Below are 18,182 nucleotides of genomic sequence, written 5' to 3'. Positions count from 1 at the left end.
GAAGAAGGCCTGAATAAAATCTTAGAGAACTTTCCCTATTACAGCATTTTTGACCAAACAATGGGCTACCGTGACAGCGTGGATCCCGCCAAGATGAAAATTGAAAGTTCTTCAATTGTACCAAGTGCATCCGATGCCGAAAGTACTCCACAACCCACTTCTTCAGGGGCAAGGGAAAGGAAAGAATGTTCCGCAAGTACCGCCAGCTCGGAAAACGAAGACAGACCTTCAACAAGTGCTGGCATGAAACGTGGATGCAACGAGGCGCGTGGTAAGGAATCACGGAAGAAGAAACGAGGAAAAAGTGACGAAGATGTTGGCACAGATGACTGGAGTGCGTTCAAAGAAATGTGGGAGAAAAGCCTTCAACAGGAAAATAAAAGGTTTAAAAAGTCAATGAAAATGTTGCAAGAGAATCAGAGGATGCAAATGGAACAAACAACATCCCTTTTATCCGGATTTAAAGATTTAATGAAGGATTTGTTGACGGAATAGAGACAGTTAAACTCTGTTCATGTACTGTTCTCGTTTTTTTCTGAAAATTAGTCATTTGAACTTATTGAGTTGAACTTTAATTTAACAACGTTTTTTAAACTCAATCTAAAATTGTGCTTATAACAGAAACGATTTTCAAGCTTTAAATATTCATCTGTTCACGTTTGATAAGTTCAACTTTAGCTAACTTTTAGTGGATAAAGTCCACACAGTCCGCTTGTTACAGTTTTGAACCTTTTTTAAGAGTTGTTGTAATTACACGCGTTGTGAAAGACACAGTAAATCTACCGTGAAAAAGAAACCCATTAAATTTCAACGAATTAAATAATGAACACACTACCGCTTGTATTAGTTCTCGTTTCACTCTGAAAGGAGACAAGCATTTTTGACTTTTGTTCGGAATAATTTGTTACTGAACGCAACGTATTCAAATCAACGACAAGTTATCCCACACAAAGTTCTTAAGCGCTTCTCTCACTTCAACGCCGTCCTCCTGTAATGGTCCTTCATAATCGCCGTCAGAATCACTGTCATCTGAATCGCTGTCGCTGCAATCGTACAAGTCACCGTGATCAACGCAGATGTTATGTAAAACACATGCAGCGAGAACAGTTTTAGTGAGTGTTCTGGTTTGCTGCTCAACCTTCTTTAATAGTAAGCGCCAGCGTCCCTTGAGCATGCCAAACGCTCTTTCGACAACAGATCTTGCAGCACTAAGTTTCTTGTTAAATTCACGTTCATCTGGAGAAAGATGCCCTCTGTTAGGATACGGTTTGACCAGCCACTTCAACAGCGGATAAGCGCTGTCTCCTATGATGAGAGGGGGGATTTCAGTGCCACTGAAAATTTTCTTTGGCGAAGTTAAAATTTGTTCGTTTTCTCCCAAATCAAAGAGGCCACTTAATCGTAACACCCTGGCATCATGTATACTTCCAGGATACCCGAAGCTAACATGAATAAGGGAATAAAATGACTTTTTGAGGGAATATTGTTTATTTGCGCCCGCGTAGTGTCATTTGTGGCCCGAGCGCGAAGCGCAAGGGCCACAAATGACACTACAAGGGAGCAAATAAACAATATTCCCGAAAAAAGTCATTTTATTATCATTATTATCAATAAACAAGGCCAAATAACATCCAGATAGGTAACACATTCAGTTTAATGAAGTTAGCATCATGATTTTCAATTCAAATAACACAAGTACTTCGTCGCAATGAAAATTATACACGATGCTACTGAGGCTTATGTCTTATTGTGTAGTTCTAGTATAAAAGAGCTAGCTGCAGTGTCTCTGAAAATAATGAGCAATGGGTTGATTCATGGATAATAATACTTTACAAACTTACATTTTCCCATTGAACTTCCGCGTAAAATTCCTGCAACTGCTTTAGCTAAATTAGCTCGACCGGAGATACACAACTCATGTGAACGATGTTTCGTTTCTCGCAAGACAACAAGGAGTTGCTCTCTTTGTCTCTTCGTCTTGGTGCATTTGCTTCTAAATCCGATTTTTTGGCTGTATTTTGTCCCATTTACAACAAACAGACTTTGATTTTTCCTACCGAACACAATTCACTTGTCGAAAAACTGTTCGAGACTCTTGCTGTACGCGTACGCACCTGAATGGTTTTCCCGCGTCAGCGACGCTGATTGGTTAAAGTTAATCGGATGATGAACCGAGAACCAATCAGCTGCAGGGCCGTTAATGTATTAACAGCCCGCTAGGAGTCATTTGCGGCCCGCAAAGCGCGTGTTTTTAATAGGGCGGTTTTCAATTTGGCCGCGTGTATTGATAAAATAATGAATTTTAAACTACAATCAACTACGGCCTGTAAATTGACACTGTAATGTTGCTTTCTATTGAAGTAGTCCTCGTGGTTATCTGGGGGTGCGTTTATTTCGATGCGACAACCGTCTATTGCGCCAACTATTTGCGGAATCCCGTATTCCTCTTCAAATTCGTCCATAAGTTCCTGCAACTCTTGTCGCGTCAGTGGAAACTTAATAAATCGGTTTTTTAGTCGGAGTAGAGAAAGTTCAAATTCGGCACAGATAGTTTTGGCGGTGGACATCCCAAGTCCAAATTGCAGTCCACAGCTTTTGAAACTATCCCCTGTTGCGAGTCGCCACAGCGCTAAGCCAACTCTTTCTTCGACGCTTACAGGTGAACGCATTCTTGTGTGCTGCTTCTGTAGGTCTCCGCGGACTAGATCACACAAAGCCTCGAACGTTGGACGAGTCACACGAAAATGCATTTTCCATAATGGATCCATGTCTCGGTCAGCCAAAAGCACTTTAAACCAGTTTTGCGGACGAGGCCAAGCCCAAGCCCTGCGGCGATTTCTTTGCCGAAAACCACGTTGTCGAACCATTCTTGAGAAAAGCAGAAGATGTCGCTTGTTCCTTTGCGTTGCTGCCACGTACTCGTTAATAACAAAGTACCTGTGCATTTCTTGTAATGTTGAAATTCTTTGGGTCAAAAGTAACGACAAAATAAATAGGAAATTACAAAAAACTATTCTCTTTTGCAAAGGCCTCATGATTTCACAAGCGTGCAATCGTGTTTGTGATAATTATGCGTGACTGATTTTACCCCGCGAAAGATGATTGACAGCTTGTACCTCAAGTAATATACTTAGTCATCAAGTGTGAAGCCAGATTTTGTAAAATACGACTTAAGATTTTTAAGTGCACTTGATTCAAGTGCTGACTTGAAACTAACTTAGCTTCTAGTGTGAAGCCAAGTATTGACTCGGAAGGTCTTCGGAAGCCTCAAAACCTACAATTTTGTGTCCAAGTTTTCTCCGCCGATATAGAATTTCAGAAGCTGATTCGCGAGGAACATAAATTTGGTGTACTCTATTGTGTTCTGACAAGAGCGGATTTTGAAACGACCTTCTCAAAATGAAGATAGCACGTTTCAATGTTCAGATTTCACATTTTTACTCTCTTAGAAGCCATTAACTTCTAGCAGTTTTTTAGATCGAAAATTTCGTTCTTGTCAGAACACAAAAGAGGTTATGGTTTATCACAAGGTTATATAATCATTTAATTCGGTAGGCTCTTCTAGCTGAACACTTGGACACAAAATCTCGTAATCTGCAGTTAAACTTTTAACAGCTTGTAACATCACAGTGAACGTTCATCTCTCAGTAAAGGGACAATCATGATGTAATTCCATCATCCCCTTATATCCTTGATAAATTTTACAGGAATCGATGTTCAAAACGTAGGGAATTAAAGCTTTACAAGATAGCACCCCGTCAATAAATTTGGCTAATGAATTTATTTATGAGCAAGGGTCCTGCGCGACCTTAAGCTTTCAACCTTAGAGTTCGCATGTTACTTATAGGCCCAGTATATCTTTTGCATTTACGAGTTGCTCATAGGAGCCTTTGATAACCAAATGCAAATATGTTTGTAAGAACCTGCTTGACACCCGTGTCTTTTTTGGCTGATTGCCTTTTTTGAAAAATGCCTGGATTGCGTGAGGATTTTCATATTCAAATTGTAATATTGTTTGTACCCGGAGGAGGACGTAGGGTGCCTAAATTTTGAGATGAATTGCGCACAATTAGTGAGACAGCAAGCTGTTTATGTTAGATTGTTTTGCATAAGCTAAGATGAGAACGGACCAGGAATCTAAATTTTTAATTATAGTTTTAATAACGCATGTTTATAATGTTATTAGAAGCAAAAATCAGGAATTAATGTAATCGAACAAGGATTCTCAAAACAAAAAAATGCAGATATTAAAGTGTTTGAAATGACTTGAGACTAAAGCGATTTTTTATAAGAGCACAGCTTGTTTCGCTGCCAAACTTTTAGTTTTGAGAGATAATTTGAATTGTTTTCTTAAGCATCTATTCTACAACAAACACAGACGCAGTGACGAGATTCATTAGCGCTGATAATTAGGCAAATTTCAAACTCTTAACACCTTGAAAACCTCATTTGCAAACGCAAACAGTTTTCACCAATTTGTAAAAGAGTCTTGCTATCTCTAGATCGAGTAACAGAAAGACGATGTCTTTAATGTTTGCTTTGTGGCTAAGTTTTATCAGCAAGGATCTTCTAGCACAAGCTGCTAATACAACAAGGTACGTTGTATTTTAGTGTTTTTAATCAGTAGCTTTCTGGTTTATAATTAACTAGAAACGGAAAAACAGTTTAGCGGCTATTTGTTAATAGCAGTTATGCATTTTAGAAGCAAATCAGCAAACAATTGAAACGGCTCAAATCAGGTGTTGTGTGCTGCGAAAAGTGCGAAGTGTTTCACGAATAATTTTAGGGCTGTTATAATTTTTCATCTATTGTGGCTTTTGACAATTCTGGTTTTCTTTGTCGCTTCCAAGCTTGAAAACACTTAAAAAAGAAATCAGGAAATGAAAAAAGTGACGCTTTGTCGGTTTGATGGTTAATTGCATTTCTAGTGGCTCAGCTATCGCAGGTAAACAAGCCAAGTCATTTAATACTGTATTTGGAGGGATTTTTTGGAGGAGTATAACTCGGTAGTAGTCTGGATTTTAAAATTCGCTTTATATCAGTAAAACGGGCAAGGATTTAATCAAGAAACAAGATTTCATATATACGCTGCTGTTGCCAAAACCGATTTTTCGATGTAACAAATTTGCTTTGAAGAGCACTGAAAAAAATAAATTCTTAAACAACGACTTTCGTGAGCTTAGATCTTCTAGCACTGAGAAGATGAACCTGATTTCAGTCATCTTGTTTGGTCGTAAACTCCCCGAAATGAAATTCGAGGCAGAGCAGGTGTTGAAGACATAACAAGCTGCATGTTTGATTGAAGAAATTATAACGGAAATTAATTAGATTTAACTCCGAATTAGATTCTAAAACGACATTGAGCATTATTATTGCCTCGTAAAATTTCTCGAAATCAGTTAATTCAACCTTGCAGAAACGATACAAACATGCTACTTGGAAAAGCAGCTGATACTACGCTGATGTTAGAAAAGTTGCTTGATGGCTACGATAAAAGACTGAGACCGAACTTTGGAGGTAAGGCTGTTGTTTTCCTGTATTTTTTATTTGTAATAGAGTGTAATAATGACCAATAATCTAGTCTGAACGTTGAATTATCTAGTCAAAAAGTGTACTGAATCTGCAACAATCTAAACACAGGCGGGTTTTATTAAGTCTGATTTGTTTTAATGTTCCACATTCTCTAAGCTGTATTTTGTCTATTGCAAGTGAATGAACATGACAAAACACCTTTTACTAAATTGTATTTTGTGTTTCCAGGTTCGCCATGTAAAGTCAACATTTCTATACAAGTGTTGTCAATGGTTCCCATCAAAGAAATTGACATGGTAAGTATGTCACGTGACAAACGCAGTCTCGGTTACAGGCTCTATCCTGTAGTCTACGCCACGACCTCCCGCACCGAAATAACCTACAGAGGCATGGGGACCAGTTAGTTTTTACATATGCATAGAATTGTTCATGTAAAAAAAACTACACTCTTCTTTTTATCAATGTTTTCGGAAACAATAACCATTCATTTCTGTAGTTGGAAACAAACCGAGAGAGCCACTCAATCGTTAATTAGTGTTGATAGTGCCACGGTAATACTTCCTTCCTTCCCTACTGGCCATTTGACTGACTGACTGACAGAAATTAATTAATTAATTAACTAATTAATTAATTAACTGACTGACTGACTGACTGACTGACTGACTGACTGACTAACTGACTGACTGACTGACTGACTGACTGACTGACTGACTGACTGACTGACTGACTGACTTGCCGGCTGCCTGACATGTTGACTGGCTGACTGACTGACTGACTGACTGACTGACTGACGGACGTAAGAGTAACAGTAAATCTTTATTGTGCCTTACACTCCAAAGGGAGGTATTGGTCTAGTTACAATAAAGGTGTTATAGCAACTATGCTAACAAATTACTTAATAACAAGCACTTGAATTACAATGCATACGTTTATGATAATAATTGAACTATTAATTATACAACTATTTATTGATATAACTTTCAATTTAAAATTTCTTTTCTTTTTTGAAACATGAGAAAGATATATTTAGCTATGATTCTAGAGGTAGCGTTATTATCTAATTTATGAAGGTACATTATTTTTTCATGATCAGTTAAATCTACAAAGCGAGGATCAGTTTGTGACACGATGGAATGAAGCTCTTTTCTAACATCATTATACCCTTTGCAATACATTAAAAAATGCTGTTCGTCCTCTATGTGGTTTTCCTTACATACCAAGCACTTTCGTTCTTCAACTGGTATGGGTGCTCCTGCATTTTCACATTTTCCAGTTTGTATGCGTAGGGAACGTACCCCTAATCGTAGTTTAGTACTGAATTCTTATTCGATGCGCTGGATTTTTAACTGTAGTGAGATACTCTTCTAATTGGTAATCCTTTTAAACTTCTTTGTGAGTTAATTTTTCTCTAGAGCTAACTGACGCGCAATTTCGGACCTTCGACCAATTTTGGAAATAATTTTTTCTTAACCTATGTTTAATTTTAGAACAAGAATTCGTTGAAAGTTGTTGAGCTGATATGTCATTACCGGAGTGAATTCCTAATGCTTCATCATCATTTAATAAACTGACAGATTTAGTATGTTTTTTGGCGTAAAGAAATGCATCATTTAATATGGGATTGGTTATCTTATGTTCTAATCTTTGAAAATAGCAGAAGATAGATGCTTTTATGTCTATTGCTAAAGGGTATCGACCTATTTCTGCTCTACATGCTACGTTTTCTGCATACCATGGTACATTTAATGCTTGTTTGCAAAACCGGATGTGAACTTAGTCAATTGTACTTTTATCGAAATGTGTTTTGTATGATAAAAGTTCGGGTCCCCATATTTCACAACCATACAAAAGTATGGGTTTAACTAGGGCATCAAAAAGTTTATTTCGTATCACAATTGTTGATGAATCAATGTTGGATAGAAATCGTTTAATGATAGAAATAACTTTGGTAGCCTTTTTGCTGATTATTTCTCTTGCATAGGTGTAACGACCAGAAGATGTCATTTCTATGCTGTCTAACTGACTGACTGACTGTCTGTCTGTCTGTCTGTCTGTCTGACTGACTGACTGACTGACTGACTGACTGGCTTACTGACTGACTTGCTGACTGACTGACATGTTGACTGACTGACTGGCTGACTGATGGCTGACTGACTGACTGACTGACTGACTGACTGACTGACTGCTGTTTTTTTTTTTTAACACAGGAGGCTACTGTCGTCATGTTTTTCCGTCAACACTGGATCGATCCCCGTCTGGCATATGGACCTTCACTTGGAATTCAAAAAATGAAACTGTTGGGAAACATTGTCGAACAAGTGTGGTTACCGGACATATATTTCGTGAACGATCTGAGCGACAAAACTGCTTGTGGAGATTTCATGTTTGAGCTTACTCAGGACGGCCTTATTACTCACAGTTGCAGGTCGTTTGCTTGATGGCGTTAATTTTTTACCAGATTTTGCATTTTTCTTGTAAATGCTCGATTTATTTACAATTATGTAATATAGAGGTTTACCTGTAGGACTAAACTGTTCGAAGTACTTTATTATTAGGTAGCCTCACAAGAGACTGCGATCTGTATTTTTTTCTTTTACCGTTTTAGAAGAAAACTCCGTCTATATTGTCCAATGAATTTGCGGAAATTTCCCATGGACGAGCAAGTTTGTGAAATGGCTTTTGAAAGTTGTGAGTATAGACCCAAACTTAATTTTTGTATACTGTGGCCTTACAAGACACGACCGACCCTGATAAGGTTTTATTAGCGTTGTGGGTGGGGAGGGTACGGGAAGACCCTGTCCGAAGTCCTTCCTCTCACCCTTTAGGGTACTGACTCTGAAAAAGTATCAAAGATTAAATTATTTGTCAGAAAACTGTTCTTTTATTTTTATATCAACCGTGAATCAAATTCATCAATAAAAAAAATATAAATTCAGTTTGGATAATATGCATTTTTAGAATTGGTACCTCTTAGGGGTGAAATGCGTTTAAGCCACCCCCATCAAGGTAAATTCTGGGGGTTTGTGAAATTTCCGACGAGCACCAGTCATTTTTACAGGGGTCTCCCCTGTTGAACTTGAACTTTAATTTGCCTGATATACACCGAGATTCCAACCCTCCCGTTTTGATCGGGAGTCCAGCTCCCGATTTGATGCGTTGCCTCCCGGTCTCCCGGGTTTTTTTTCAGCTTCTCCCAATTTATCATGAAATTCTGAAAACAAGGGGAAAATGCTAATCTTTAGTACTTTTTACGATTTCAGTGTAACAAAAGTGAAGTAAAGCACCAAACAAAAATGTCTGTGAAAGGAATAAAGACCTTATAGAATAACTCAGAAATGATGTCAAAATGCCGGGAACGGTACTTGAGAGAACCTAAATTTGCAAAATTTCCCGGTGGAACATGCCACCAGACCCTCCTTGAGGCTCGCACCTTCAGTGCTAAAAATACTCCATATCTTCCTTCAAAAAGGGTTGGAATCTCTGGAAACAAGTAGTCTGCGAGCAGACTCTCTATTCGGAGGCAACGTGAATATTGAACTCCTCGAGCGCCGAAGGAGCGATCCAGCGAGTACCGAAGGGGCGAGTGCACTCGCGGGATCGCGCCTTCGGCGCTCGAAGAGTTCAATTCACGTTGCCTCCGAATAGAGAGCCTGCTCGCAGGCTAGGGAACAAGTAGCTGGAATTAGGCGACATGTTTGTAATGAAGGTTTGTCAGTTACCTAATTATAACTTGGTGTGTACTGTTTCAGATTCATATTCTACAAAAGATTTGATCCTTTATTGGCTTAATGATAACAAGGGACCGGTACGTGTGTCAGAGAACCTCAGAATCCCACAATACACTCTGGTGAACTGGGAAAACACCATACAAGCTAACGAGTACAGCACAGGTAGATTGTGTTACATGAAGTATTGTTCAATGTGATGAAATAATACATGACTCTTTTGCGGAAACCTATTTCTGTTATGTTTACTTTCCTCCTTCTTATAACTGGTAAAATTAAACGAAAACTGTTAGAAAGTTGCAAAGAAATCGCAAACAATGGCAACATTTCAGCGCGCTTCACTGTAAAACGTTTATCAATTTTAAAGGCGTAATTTATGCTTTACTGTTTTTCTTCATCTCCTGAAAGTTCAGAAAGCTTTGAAGGATCTGGAAAAGACATAAATTTCTTTTTCGAAAGATTTTACTCTAATTATCACAATCCCTTTTTTCTTCAGGTAATTTTACTTCAATGTCAACAAAATTCCACTTACAAAGACAACTCGGCCATTACGTCCTTCAAGAATTCATTCCCACAATCCTCATAGTGGCTCTGAGCTGGGTCGGCTTCTGGATCGATGAACGCTCGGTACCTGCTCGGGTCTCACTCGGAATCACCACAGTACTCGCCATAACAACACTCATGTTTGGTGTCCAGTCCACTCTGCCGAGAGTTGGTCACGTGAAAGCGATTGACGTGTTCCTATTGGGTAGTTTTCTCTTTGTATTTGCCGCCTTGGTTGAATTCGCCATCATCTGCTCCTTTACAAAACTGTTTTCGGTAGACCGAGAACTATCAAAAGAAAAACGCTTTCTGAGCTCGTCTGCGATATTCGAGGACAGGAATGACGTAGAGACAGGCTGTACGTGTAAAGAAAATGGGAACTTGAATCAAGGCTTTGAAAACAAACAAGACGAGAGTAAGGTATATAAGAATTTTCTAACTCAGTTTTCGAAAATAACAGCTCAGCAGAGAGACGTTTTGCGTCCTAACTTCCAGTCGCCGAAAGGAAGTAAGGCAGCAAATGTTCTTGTTTTCCCTGCTGACTAGAGCTAGGAGGAGAACGGTAGGACGGTAGTTGGTTCTCTCTTTCTCTCGAGTGGCAACGGTGTGTATAAACATACAGCACTGAAGTGCTCAGTGTATCGAAAGTTCCAGCCTGGATATTTTTCCTTTGTGTTTCCAGTTTTAATTTTCTGTTTACTTTTTTTGCTTTGTAGGCAAAAGACCGCGGGGAAAATTACCATCCTTCCCTAAGCTTCACCACAGTATTTTCCAAATCGTCAACATCCCGGTTATTCAGAAAGCCGGCGCGTGCTAACTCTGTAAACCTTCCAAAACACGCTTCGAGACCCTTCAACTTCCGGCGCGAGCCTTGCACTATTGATAAACACAGTAGAAAGTTGTTTCCTTTGGCGTACGCTTTGTACCTGTCAATCTACTTTGCAGTTTACTGCTTTGCAGACGTTTGAGATTTAAGCTTGACTTGATGAACTATTGATGAGTTTGAGAAATGTTCCTGCCTGAACAGCATCCACCCTACTATAGTATTTAGAAGAAAGCATTCAACTACTGCAGTTTCGTTTCTTGATGTCAACATACAACTGAAAAATAGAAAAATACAAGCTGATCTGATCTGACCCACAAATAAACATCAGTACCTCTTATATTCTTCCAGATATCCATTCCACACTAAAAAGTTATGTTTTTATCACCGTTTATACTGTTACCAACATTTTTGTCATTTATACTAGTTAACCATTAACTACTTTTTAAATTTAAGAACCGTTATATCTTTAAATCTAAGTTAGTTAATAGTTTTTAATATTTTATTGTATTAGTTTTATTTAGTTTTTAACATTTTTAACATTCATTTTAGTTTTTTGAACAAATGAAAGCCAAATACCAGCAAAACCATTCCATCCCGATCTCATCTCATCCCATCCCATCCCATCCCATCCCATCCCATCCCATCCCATCTCATCCCATCTCATCTCATCTCATCTCATCTCATCTCATCTTATCTCATCTTATTGGGCGGGGGAGGGACTTTATTAATAAGGGAACTTTTCGAGAAGATAATAAAGAAAAAAGTAGAGTTTTTAGTGTTAAACTGCTGTTTGGTAACACATTTATGCTGTTTGGCAAAATAATAAGTAAATGTAGTAAATGAGTACCTTGTTTACTAAATTTACTAAATTGCCATGATTTACCATCTAGGGAAGGGTGGTTTAAAAGAGAGGTGGGCTTTATTAAAAAACTGAAGTGCAGACAGAGACTTATTAGAGGTGTTCGTTGCCTGTCGCCATAATTATAATTATAATTGACGGCATCAAAAATGCAATCTGTAGTTACCGGTAAGTTTAATTTTAAACTTCAGGGGACGCATGTTATTGAAAGGCCCAGTATATCTTCTGCATTCACGAGTTGCTCATAGGAGCCTTTGATTAACCAAATGCAGATATGTTTGTTAGAACCTGTTTGACACCCGTGTCCTTTCTTGGCTGATTGCCGTTGTTGAAGAATGCCTGGATTGTGTAAGGATCTTCATATTCAAATTGTGATATTATTTGTACCCGAAGGAGGACGTAGGGTGCCTAAATTTCGAGATGAATTGCACACAATTATCGAGACAGCAAGCTGTTTATGTTAGATTGTTTTGCATAAGAACGGACCAACAATCTAAATTTTTAATAATAGTTTTAATAACGCATGATTATAATGTTATCAGAAGCAAAAATCAGGAATTAATGTCATCGAACAAGGATTTTTAAAACAAAAAATGTAGATATTAAAGTGTTTTGAAATGACTTGAGTCTAGAGCGATTTTTTTTATAAGAGCACAGCTTGTTTCGTTGTCAAACTTTAAGTTTTGAGAGATAATTTGAATTGATTTCTAAAGCATCTATTCTACACAGGCGCAGTGACGAGATTCATTAGTGCCGATAATTAGACAAGTTTCAAACTCTTAACACCTTGAAAACCTCATTTGCAAACGCAATCAGCTTTCACCATCGTGTGATCCCCACTTAAGGATTTTACTATCTCTAGATCGAGTAACAGAAAGACGATGTCTTTAATATTTGTTTTGTGGCTGAGTTTTATCAACAAGGGTTTTTTAGCACAAGCAGTTAATACATCAAGGTACGTTGTATTTTAGTGTTTTCATGATAAGTAGCTTTCTGGTTTAACTAGAAACAGAAATAAGAGTTTAGCGGCTATTTGTCAATAGCAGTTATATATTTTAGAAGCAAATCAGCAAACAACTTAAACGGTTGAAATCAGGTGTTGTTTGCTGCAAAAAGTGCAAAGTGTTTCACAAATTATTTAAGGGCTGTTATAATTTTCACTATTTATGGCTTTTGGCAATTCTGGTTTTCTTTGACGCTTTCAAGCCAAAGAACGCTTAAAAAAGAAATCAGGAAATGAAAAAAGTGACGCTTTGTTAGTTTGATGGTTAATTGTATTTTTAAGCCTGGTTCTCATACGATCGTCCCGATCGTCGCTGTCGCTTCTGTCGCTTCAAAAAGTTTGCTTCCTCCAATCACCTCAGACTTTGCAAACGACAGAAGCGACAGAGACGATCGGGGCGATCATATGAGAACCAGCCTTAAGTGGCTCAGCTATCGCAGGTAAACAAGCCAAGTCATTTAATACTGTATTTGGAGGGATTTTTTGGAGGAGTATAACTCGGTAGTTGGCTGGATTTTAAAATTTGCTTTATATCAGTGAAACGGGATTTAATCAAGAAACAAGATTTCATATACGCTGCTGTTGCCAGAGTAGTCAGAGTACCGATTTCCTGATGTGACTCATTTTGCTTTGAAGAGCACTGAAAAGAATAAATTCTAAAACCACGACTTGACGTGAGCTTAGATCAGTCTTTATTTCCTATTTGTAAGGCCTTCTTCTAGCATAGCATAGTCCTTAAAATGAAATTCGGGCCATATAACAAGCCGCATATTTGATCGAAGAAATTATAACGGAAATTAAAATTAATAATACAGGATTTAAGGGAGAGATTTAACTCCGAATTGGATTCTAAAACCACATTGAGCCAAAGAAACAAAATGCACTCCCCTGGAATCCAAGCCTGCTATTGTTTTTTATTATCTTAAACGCCCCAGCCCACTTGCAATTATTGCCTCGTAAAATTCTCGAAACAAATCAATTCAACCTTACAGAAGCGATACAAACGTGCTACTTGCAAAAGCAGCTGACACTACGCTGATGTTAGAAAAGTTGCTTGATGGCTACGACAAAAGACTGAGGCCGAATTTTGGAGGTAAGGCTGTTTTTTGGATTATTATGCCAAGTAAACGCCCAGCTCAAGCCTGGTTTTCGCTAGCGATGAAGCACAAGCGCAAGCATAACAATTCTTACTTCATATAATAGTGAAAACGGCTTCGACGCAAGCATAAGCACAACGCAAGCACAAGCACAAGGATCCAAATTTTTCCTTTTCTTGTGCTTGCGTTCGTGTGAAAACGAAACAGCCTTCTTCTAACTAGTAAACATCGTATTCTTATGCTTATGTGCTTGTGCTTATATATGTTGACGTTCGTTTTCACTTGGAACAAAGTGCTTATGCTTGCGCTTGTGTTTGTGCTTGTGCTTGGGTCGCTAGTGAGAATCAGGCTTTAATGTTGAATTACATAGTCAAAAATAAAGAAACTGCAACAATATAGACGCAGGCGGGTTTTGTTAAGACTGATTTGTTTTAATGTTCCAGATTCTCTAAGCAGTATTTTGTTTATATTGTAAGTGCATGCCATGCACAGTTTGCTCAAACACGACAAAACACCTACAACTGAAATTGTATTTTGTGTTTCCAGGTCCGCCGTGTATAGTCAACATTTCTATACAAGTGTTATCAATGGTTCCTATCAAAGAAATTGACATGGTAAGTACGTCACGTGACAAACGCAGTCTCGGTTACAGGCTCTATCTTGTTGTCTACGCCACGACCTCCCGCACCGAAATAACCTACAGAGGCATGGGGACCAGTTAGCTTTACATATGCATAGAATTGTTCATGTAAAAAAAGCTACACTCTTCTTTTTATCCCTACTGGCTATTTGACTGACTGACTGACTGACGGACTGACTGACTGACTTGCTGCCTGACTTGTTGACTGACTGACTTGCTGACTGACTGACTGACTGACTGACTTGCTGCCTGACTTGTTGACTGACTGACTGACTGACTTGCTGACTGACTGACTGACTTGCTGACTGACTTGTTGACTGCCTGACTGACTTGCTGACTGACTGACTGACTGTCTGACTGACTGACTGACTTACTGACTGACTTGTTCACTGACTGGCTTGCTGACTGAGTGTCTGACTGCCTGACTGACTGACTGACTGACTGTCTGACGGACTGACTGACTTGCTGAGTGACTTGCCGACTGACTGACTGACATGCTGACTGACTGACTTGCTGCCTGACTTGTTGACTGACTGACTGACTTGCTGACTGACTTGTTGACTGACTGACTGACTTGCTGACTGACTGACTGACTGTCTGACTGACTGACTGACTGACTGACTTACTGACTGACTTGTTGACTGACTGACTTGCTGACTGAGTGTCTGACTGCCTGACTGACTGACTGACTGACTGACTGACTGACTGACTGACTGACTGACTGACTGTCTGACGGACTGACTGACTTGCTGAGTGACTTGCTGACTGACTGACATGCTGACTGACTTGTTGACTGACTGACTTGCTGACTGACTGACTGACTGACTTGCTGAATGACTTGCTGACTGACTGTCTGACTGACTGACTGACTTGCTGACTGACTGTCTGACTGACTTGCTGACTGACTTGTTGACTGACTGACTTGCTGACTGACTGACTGACTGACTTGCTGACTGACTTGTTCACTGACTGACTTGCTGACTGAGTGTCTGACTGCCTGACTGACTGACTGACTGACTGACTGTCTGACGGACTGACTGACTTGCTGAGTGACTTGCTGACTGACTGACTGACTTGCTGCCTGACTTGTTGACTGACTGACTGACTGACTGACTTGCTGACTGACTTGTTGACTGACTGACTGACTTGCTGACTGACTGACTGACTGTCTGACTGACTGACTGACTGACTGACTGACTGACTTACTGACTGACTTGTTGACTGACTGACTTGCTGACTGAGTGTCTGACTGCCTGACTGACTGACTGACTGACTGACTGACTGACTGTCTGACGGACTGACTGACTTGCTGAGTGACTTGCTGACTGACTGACATGCTGACTGACTTGTTGACTGACTGACTTGCTGACTGACTGACTGACTGACTGACTTGCTGAATGACTTGCTGACTGACTGTCTGACTGACTGACTGACTTGCTGACTGACTGTCTGACTGACTTGCTGACTGACTTGTTGACTGACTGACTTGCTGACTGACTGACTGACTGTCTGACTGACTGACTGACTGACTGACTTGCTGACTGACTTGTTCACTGACTGACTTGCTGACTGATTGTCTGACTGCCTGATTGACTGACTGACTGACTGTCTGACGGACTGAGTGACTTGCTGAGTGACTTGCTGACTGACTGTCTGACTGACTGACTGACTGACTGACTTGCTGACTGAGTGTCTGACTGACTGACTGTCTGACGGACTGACTGACTTGCTGACTGACTGACTGACTGACTGACTGACTGACTGACTGTTTAACTGACTTTCTGGCTTAATGACTGACTGACTGACTGACTGACTGACTAACTGAATGGCTGTGTGACTGACTGACTCATGTATTTTTCTGGTGATTTTGTTTTGAACACAGGAAGTGTCCATCGTTATGTTCTTCCGACAACACTGGATCGATCCCCGTCTGGCATATGGACCTTCACTTGGAATTCAGAAAATGAAATTGTTGGGGAACATTCTCGAGCAAGTGTGGTTACCAGACATACATTTTGTGAACGATCTGAGCGACAAAACTGCTTGTGGAGATTTTCTGTTTGAGCTCACTCAGGACGGCCTTATTACATACAGTTGCAGGTCATTTCTTGATGGCGTTAATTTTTTACCTAGATTTTGCATTTGTCTTGTAAATGCTTGATTTATTTACAGTTATGTAATATAGAGGTTTACCTGTAGGACTAAAGTTAGCCGGACTGTTAGAAATACTTTATTATTAGGTAGCCTCACAAGGAGCTGCAATCACCATTTTCTATTACCCTTTTAGAAGAAAACTCCGTCTATACTGTCCAATGAATTTGCGGAAATTTCCCATGGACGAGCAAGTTTGTGAAATGGCTTTTGAAAGTTGTGAGTATAAACCCAAACTTAATTTTTGTATGCTGTGGCCTTACAAGACACGACCGACCCTGATAAGGTTTAATTGGCGTTGTGCGGGGGGGGGGGGGGGTGCCCCAGAGGGTACGGGAAGACTCTGTCCGAAGTCCTTCCTCTCACCCTTTTTATATAACATTTGGACAGGAATGTTACCCTGTATACCTTCTATGGAAAAAAGGTATCATGGTATCGTTTAGGGTACTGAATCTGGAAAAGTGTCACGGGAATTATTTGTTAAACAACTGATCTTTTATTTTAATCTCTACCATGATTTTAATTCATCAATAAAAAATATACATGCAGTTTGGATAATATGTTTTTTTTAGTAAAATGCATTTAAGCCACGCCCATCAAGGCAGATTCTGTACCTTTAAGGAGTGTTTTTTTTTAAATTTCTGACGAAACCATCGTCATTTTTACAAGGTACTCCTCCAGGATACACAACCAAAAGTTTTTTGAAACAAGTAGCTGGAATCAGACGACGTGCTTGTAACGAAGGTATGCCAGTTACCTTATTATAACTTGGTTTCAGATTCCTACACTACGAAAGATATGATCCTGTATTGGCTTAATGACAACAAAGGATCGGTACGTGTGTCAGAGAACCTCAGAATCCCACAATACACTCTGGTGAACTGGAAAAACACCATACAAGCTAACGAGTACAGCACAGGTAGATTGTTTCGTTATATCGAGGTTCTTTTCGATATTATTACTATTACTGGGGCGAAGAATACCATTCGTTATATCGAGGACTTCGCTATATAGAGGTTCGTTAAATCGAGGTTCCACTGTACATGAATTAGTGTTCAATGTGATGAAATATATGACTCTTACGGGAACCTATTTCTGTTATGTTTACTTTTCTCCTACTTATAACTGGTAAAATTGAACGGAAATTGTTAGAAAGTTGCAAAGAAATCGCAAACAATGACAACATTTTAGCGCGCTTCACTGTGAAACGTTTATCAATTTTAAAGGTGTAATTTATGCCTTACTGTTTTACTTCATCTTGTGCATGAAAGTTCAATTTTAAGGATCTGGAAAAGACATAATTTTCTTCTTTGAAAGATTTTAGTCTAGTCATCACAATCCAGTAATTTTTTCCTCAGGTAATTTTACTTCAATGTCAACAAAATTCCACTTGCAAAGACAACTCGGCCATTACGTCCTTCAAGAATTCATTCCCACAATCCTCATAGTGGCTCTGAGCTGGGTCGGCTTCTGGATCGATGAACGCTCGGTACCCGCTCGGGTCTCACTCGGAATCACCACAGTCCTCGCCATAACAACACTCATGTTTGGTGTCCAGTCCACTCTGCCGAGAGTTGGTCACGTGAAAGCGATTGACGTGTTCCTATTGGGTAGTTTTCTCTTTGTATTTGCTGCCTTGCTTGAATTCGCCATCATCTGTTCCTTTACAAAAACGTTTTCAAAGCGAGGACATCGCTTTCAGTCTTCAGTGAGCCCGTCTGCGACATTCGAGGAAAGGAATGATGTAGAGGCAGGCTGTACGTGTAGAGAAAATGGGAATTTACATCAAGCGTTTGGAAACAAACA

The 18,182-nt window shown here is 39.5% G+C and overlaps 4 protein-coding genes across 4 annotated transcripts in view; 2 read left to right on the top strand and 2 right to left on the bottom strand.

Annotated features, from left to right (window-relative positions):
• Positions 1-18,182, bottom strand: part of LOC144662416 (profilin-2-like) — a 168,062-nt gene that overhangs the window by 65,717 nt on the left and 84,163 nt on the right. The window lies entirely within an intron of this gene.
• LOC144664086 (uncharacterized) lies at positions 923-2,768 on the bottom strand. Its single transcript, XM_078525214.1, has 2 exons — positions 2,350-2,768; positions 923-1,442 (listed from the first exon to the last, which is right to left on the bottom strand). Exons 1-2 carry the CDS (start codon positions 2,766-2,768, stop codon positions 923-925), a joined length of 939 nt encoding a protein of 312 aa, XP_078381340.1.
• LOC144662402 (gamma-aminobutyric acid receptor subunit beta-like) lies at positions 4,489-10,779 on the top strand. Its single transcript, XM_078523201.1, has 8 exons — positions 4,489-4,595; positions 5,417-5,517; positions 5,761-5,828; positions 7,740-7,957; positions 8,138-8,220; positions 9,282-9,422; positions 9,754-10,220; positions 10,517-10,779. The coding sequence occupies exons 1-8, from the start codon at positions 4,522-4,524 to the stop codon at positions 10,766-10,768; spliced, it is 1,404 nt and encodes a 467-aa protein (XP_078379327.1). The 5' UTR covers positions 4,489-4,521; the 3' UTR covers positions 10,769-10,779.
• The window catches only part of LOC144662403 (glycine receptor subunit alphaZ1-like), a 9,928-nt gene continuing 3,960 nt past the window's right edge, over positions 12,215-18,182 (top strand). Inside the window, exons 1-7 of the mRNA XM_078523202.1 lie at positions 12,215-12,440; positions 13,481-13,581; positions 14,132-14,199; positions 16,108-16,325; positions 16,513-16,595; positions 17,155-17,295; positions 17,735-18,182. The exon at positions 17,735-18,182 is cut by the window's right edge and continues 13 nt beyond it. Coding sequence (XP_078379328.1) covers positions 12,367-12,440; positions 13,481-13,581; positions 14,132-14,199; positions 16,108-16,325; positions 16,513-16,595; positions 17,155-17,295; positions 17,735-18,182 — 1,133 coding nt within the window. The 5' untranslated portion in view covers positions 12,215-12,366. The remainder of the gene's footprint in view (positions 12,441-13,480; positions 13,582-14,131; positions 14,200-16,107; positions 16,326-16,512; positions 16,596-17,154; positions 17,296-17,734) is intronic.

The sequence above is a fragment of the Oculina patagonica genome, chromosome 8, assembly GCF_052425735.1.
Source record: "Oculina patagonica isolate OP01 chromosome 8, crgOcupat, whole genome shotgun sequence".
NCBI lineage: Eukaryota > Metazoa > Cnidaria > Anthozoa > Scleractinia > Oculinidae > Oculina > Oculina patagonica.
Note: the sequence above shows the minus strand (reverse complement) of the source record. Positions and strands in the feature narration are given on the sequence as shown.

What these genes read in the sequence shown, in the direction of transcription:
- LOC144662402 (XM_078523201.1), top strand. Translation starts at nt 4,522, where the DNA reads ATGTCTTTAATGTTTGCTTTGTGGCTAAGTTTTATCAGCAAGGATCTT. An exon ending in CTTATTACTCACAGTTGCAG is followed by an intron (nt 7,958 to 8,137) that starts GTCGTTTGCTTG and finishes TTACCGTTTTAG; the next exon opens with AAGAAAACTCCGTCTATATT. An exon ending in TGAAATGGCTTTTGAAAGTT is followed by an intron (nt 8,221 to 9,281) that starts GTGAGTATAGAC and finishes GTACTGTTTCAG; the next exon opens with ATTCATATTCTACAAAAGAT.
- LOC144664086 (XM_078525214.1), bottom strand. Translation starts at nt 2,768, where the DNA reads ATGGATCCATTATGGAAAATGCATTTTCGTGTGACTCGTCCAACGTTC. An exon ending in GAGGACTACTTCAATAGAAA is followed by an intron (nt 1,443 to 2,349) that starts GCAACATTACAG and finishes TATTCATGTTAG; the next exon opens with CTTCGGGTATCCTGGAAGTA.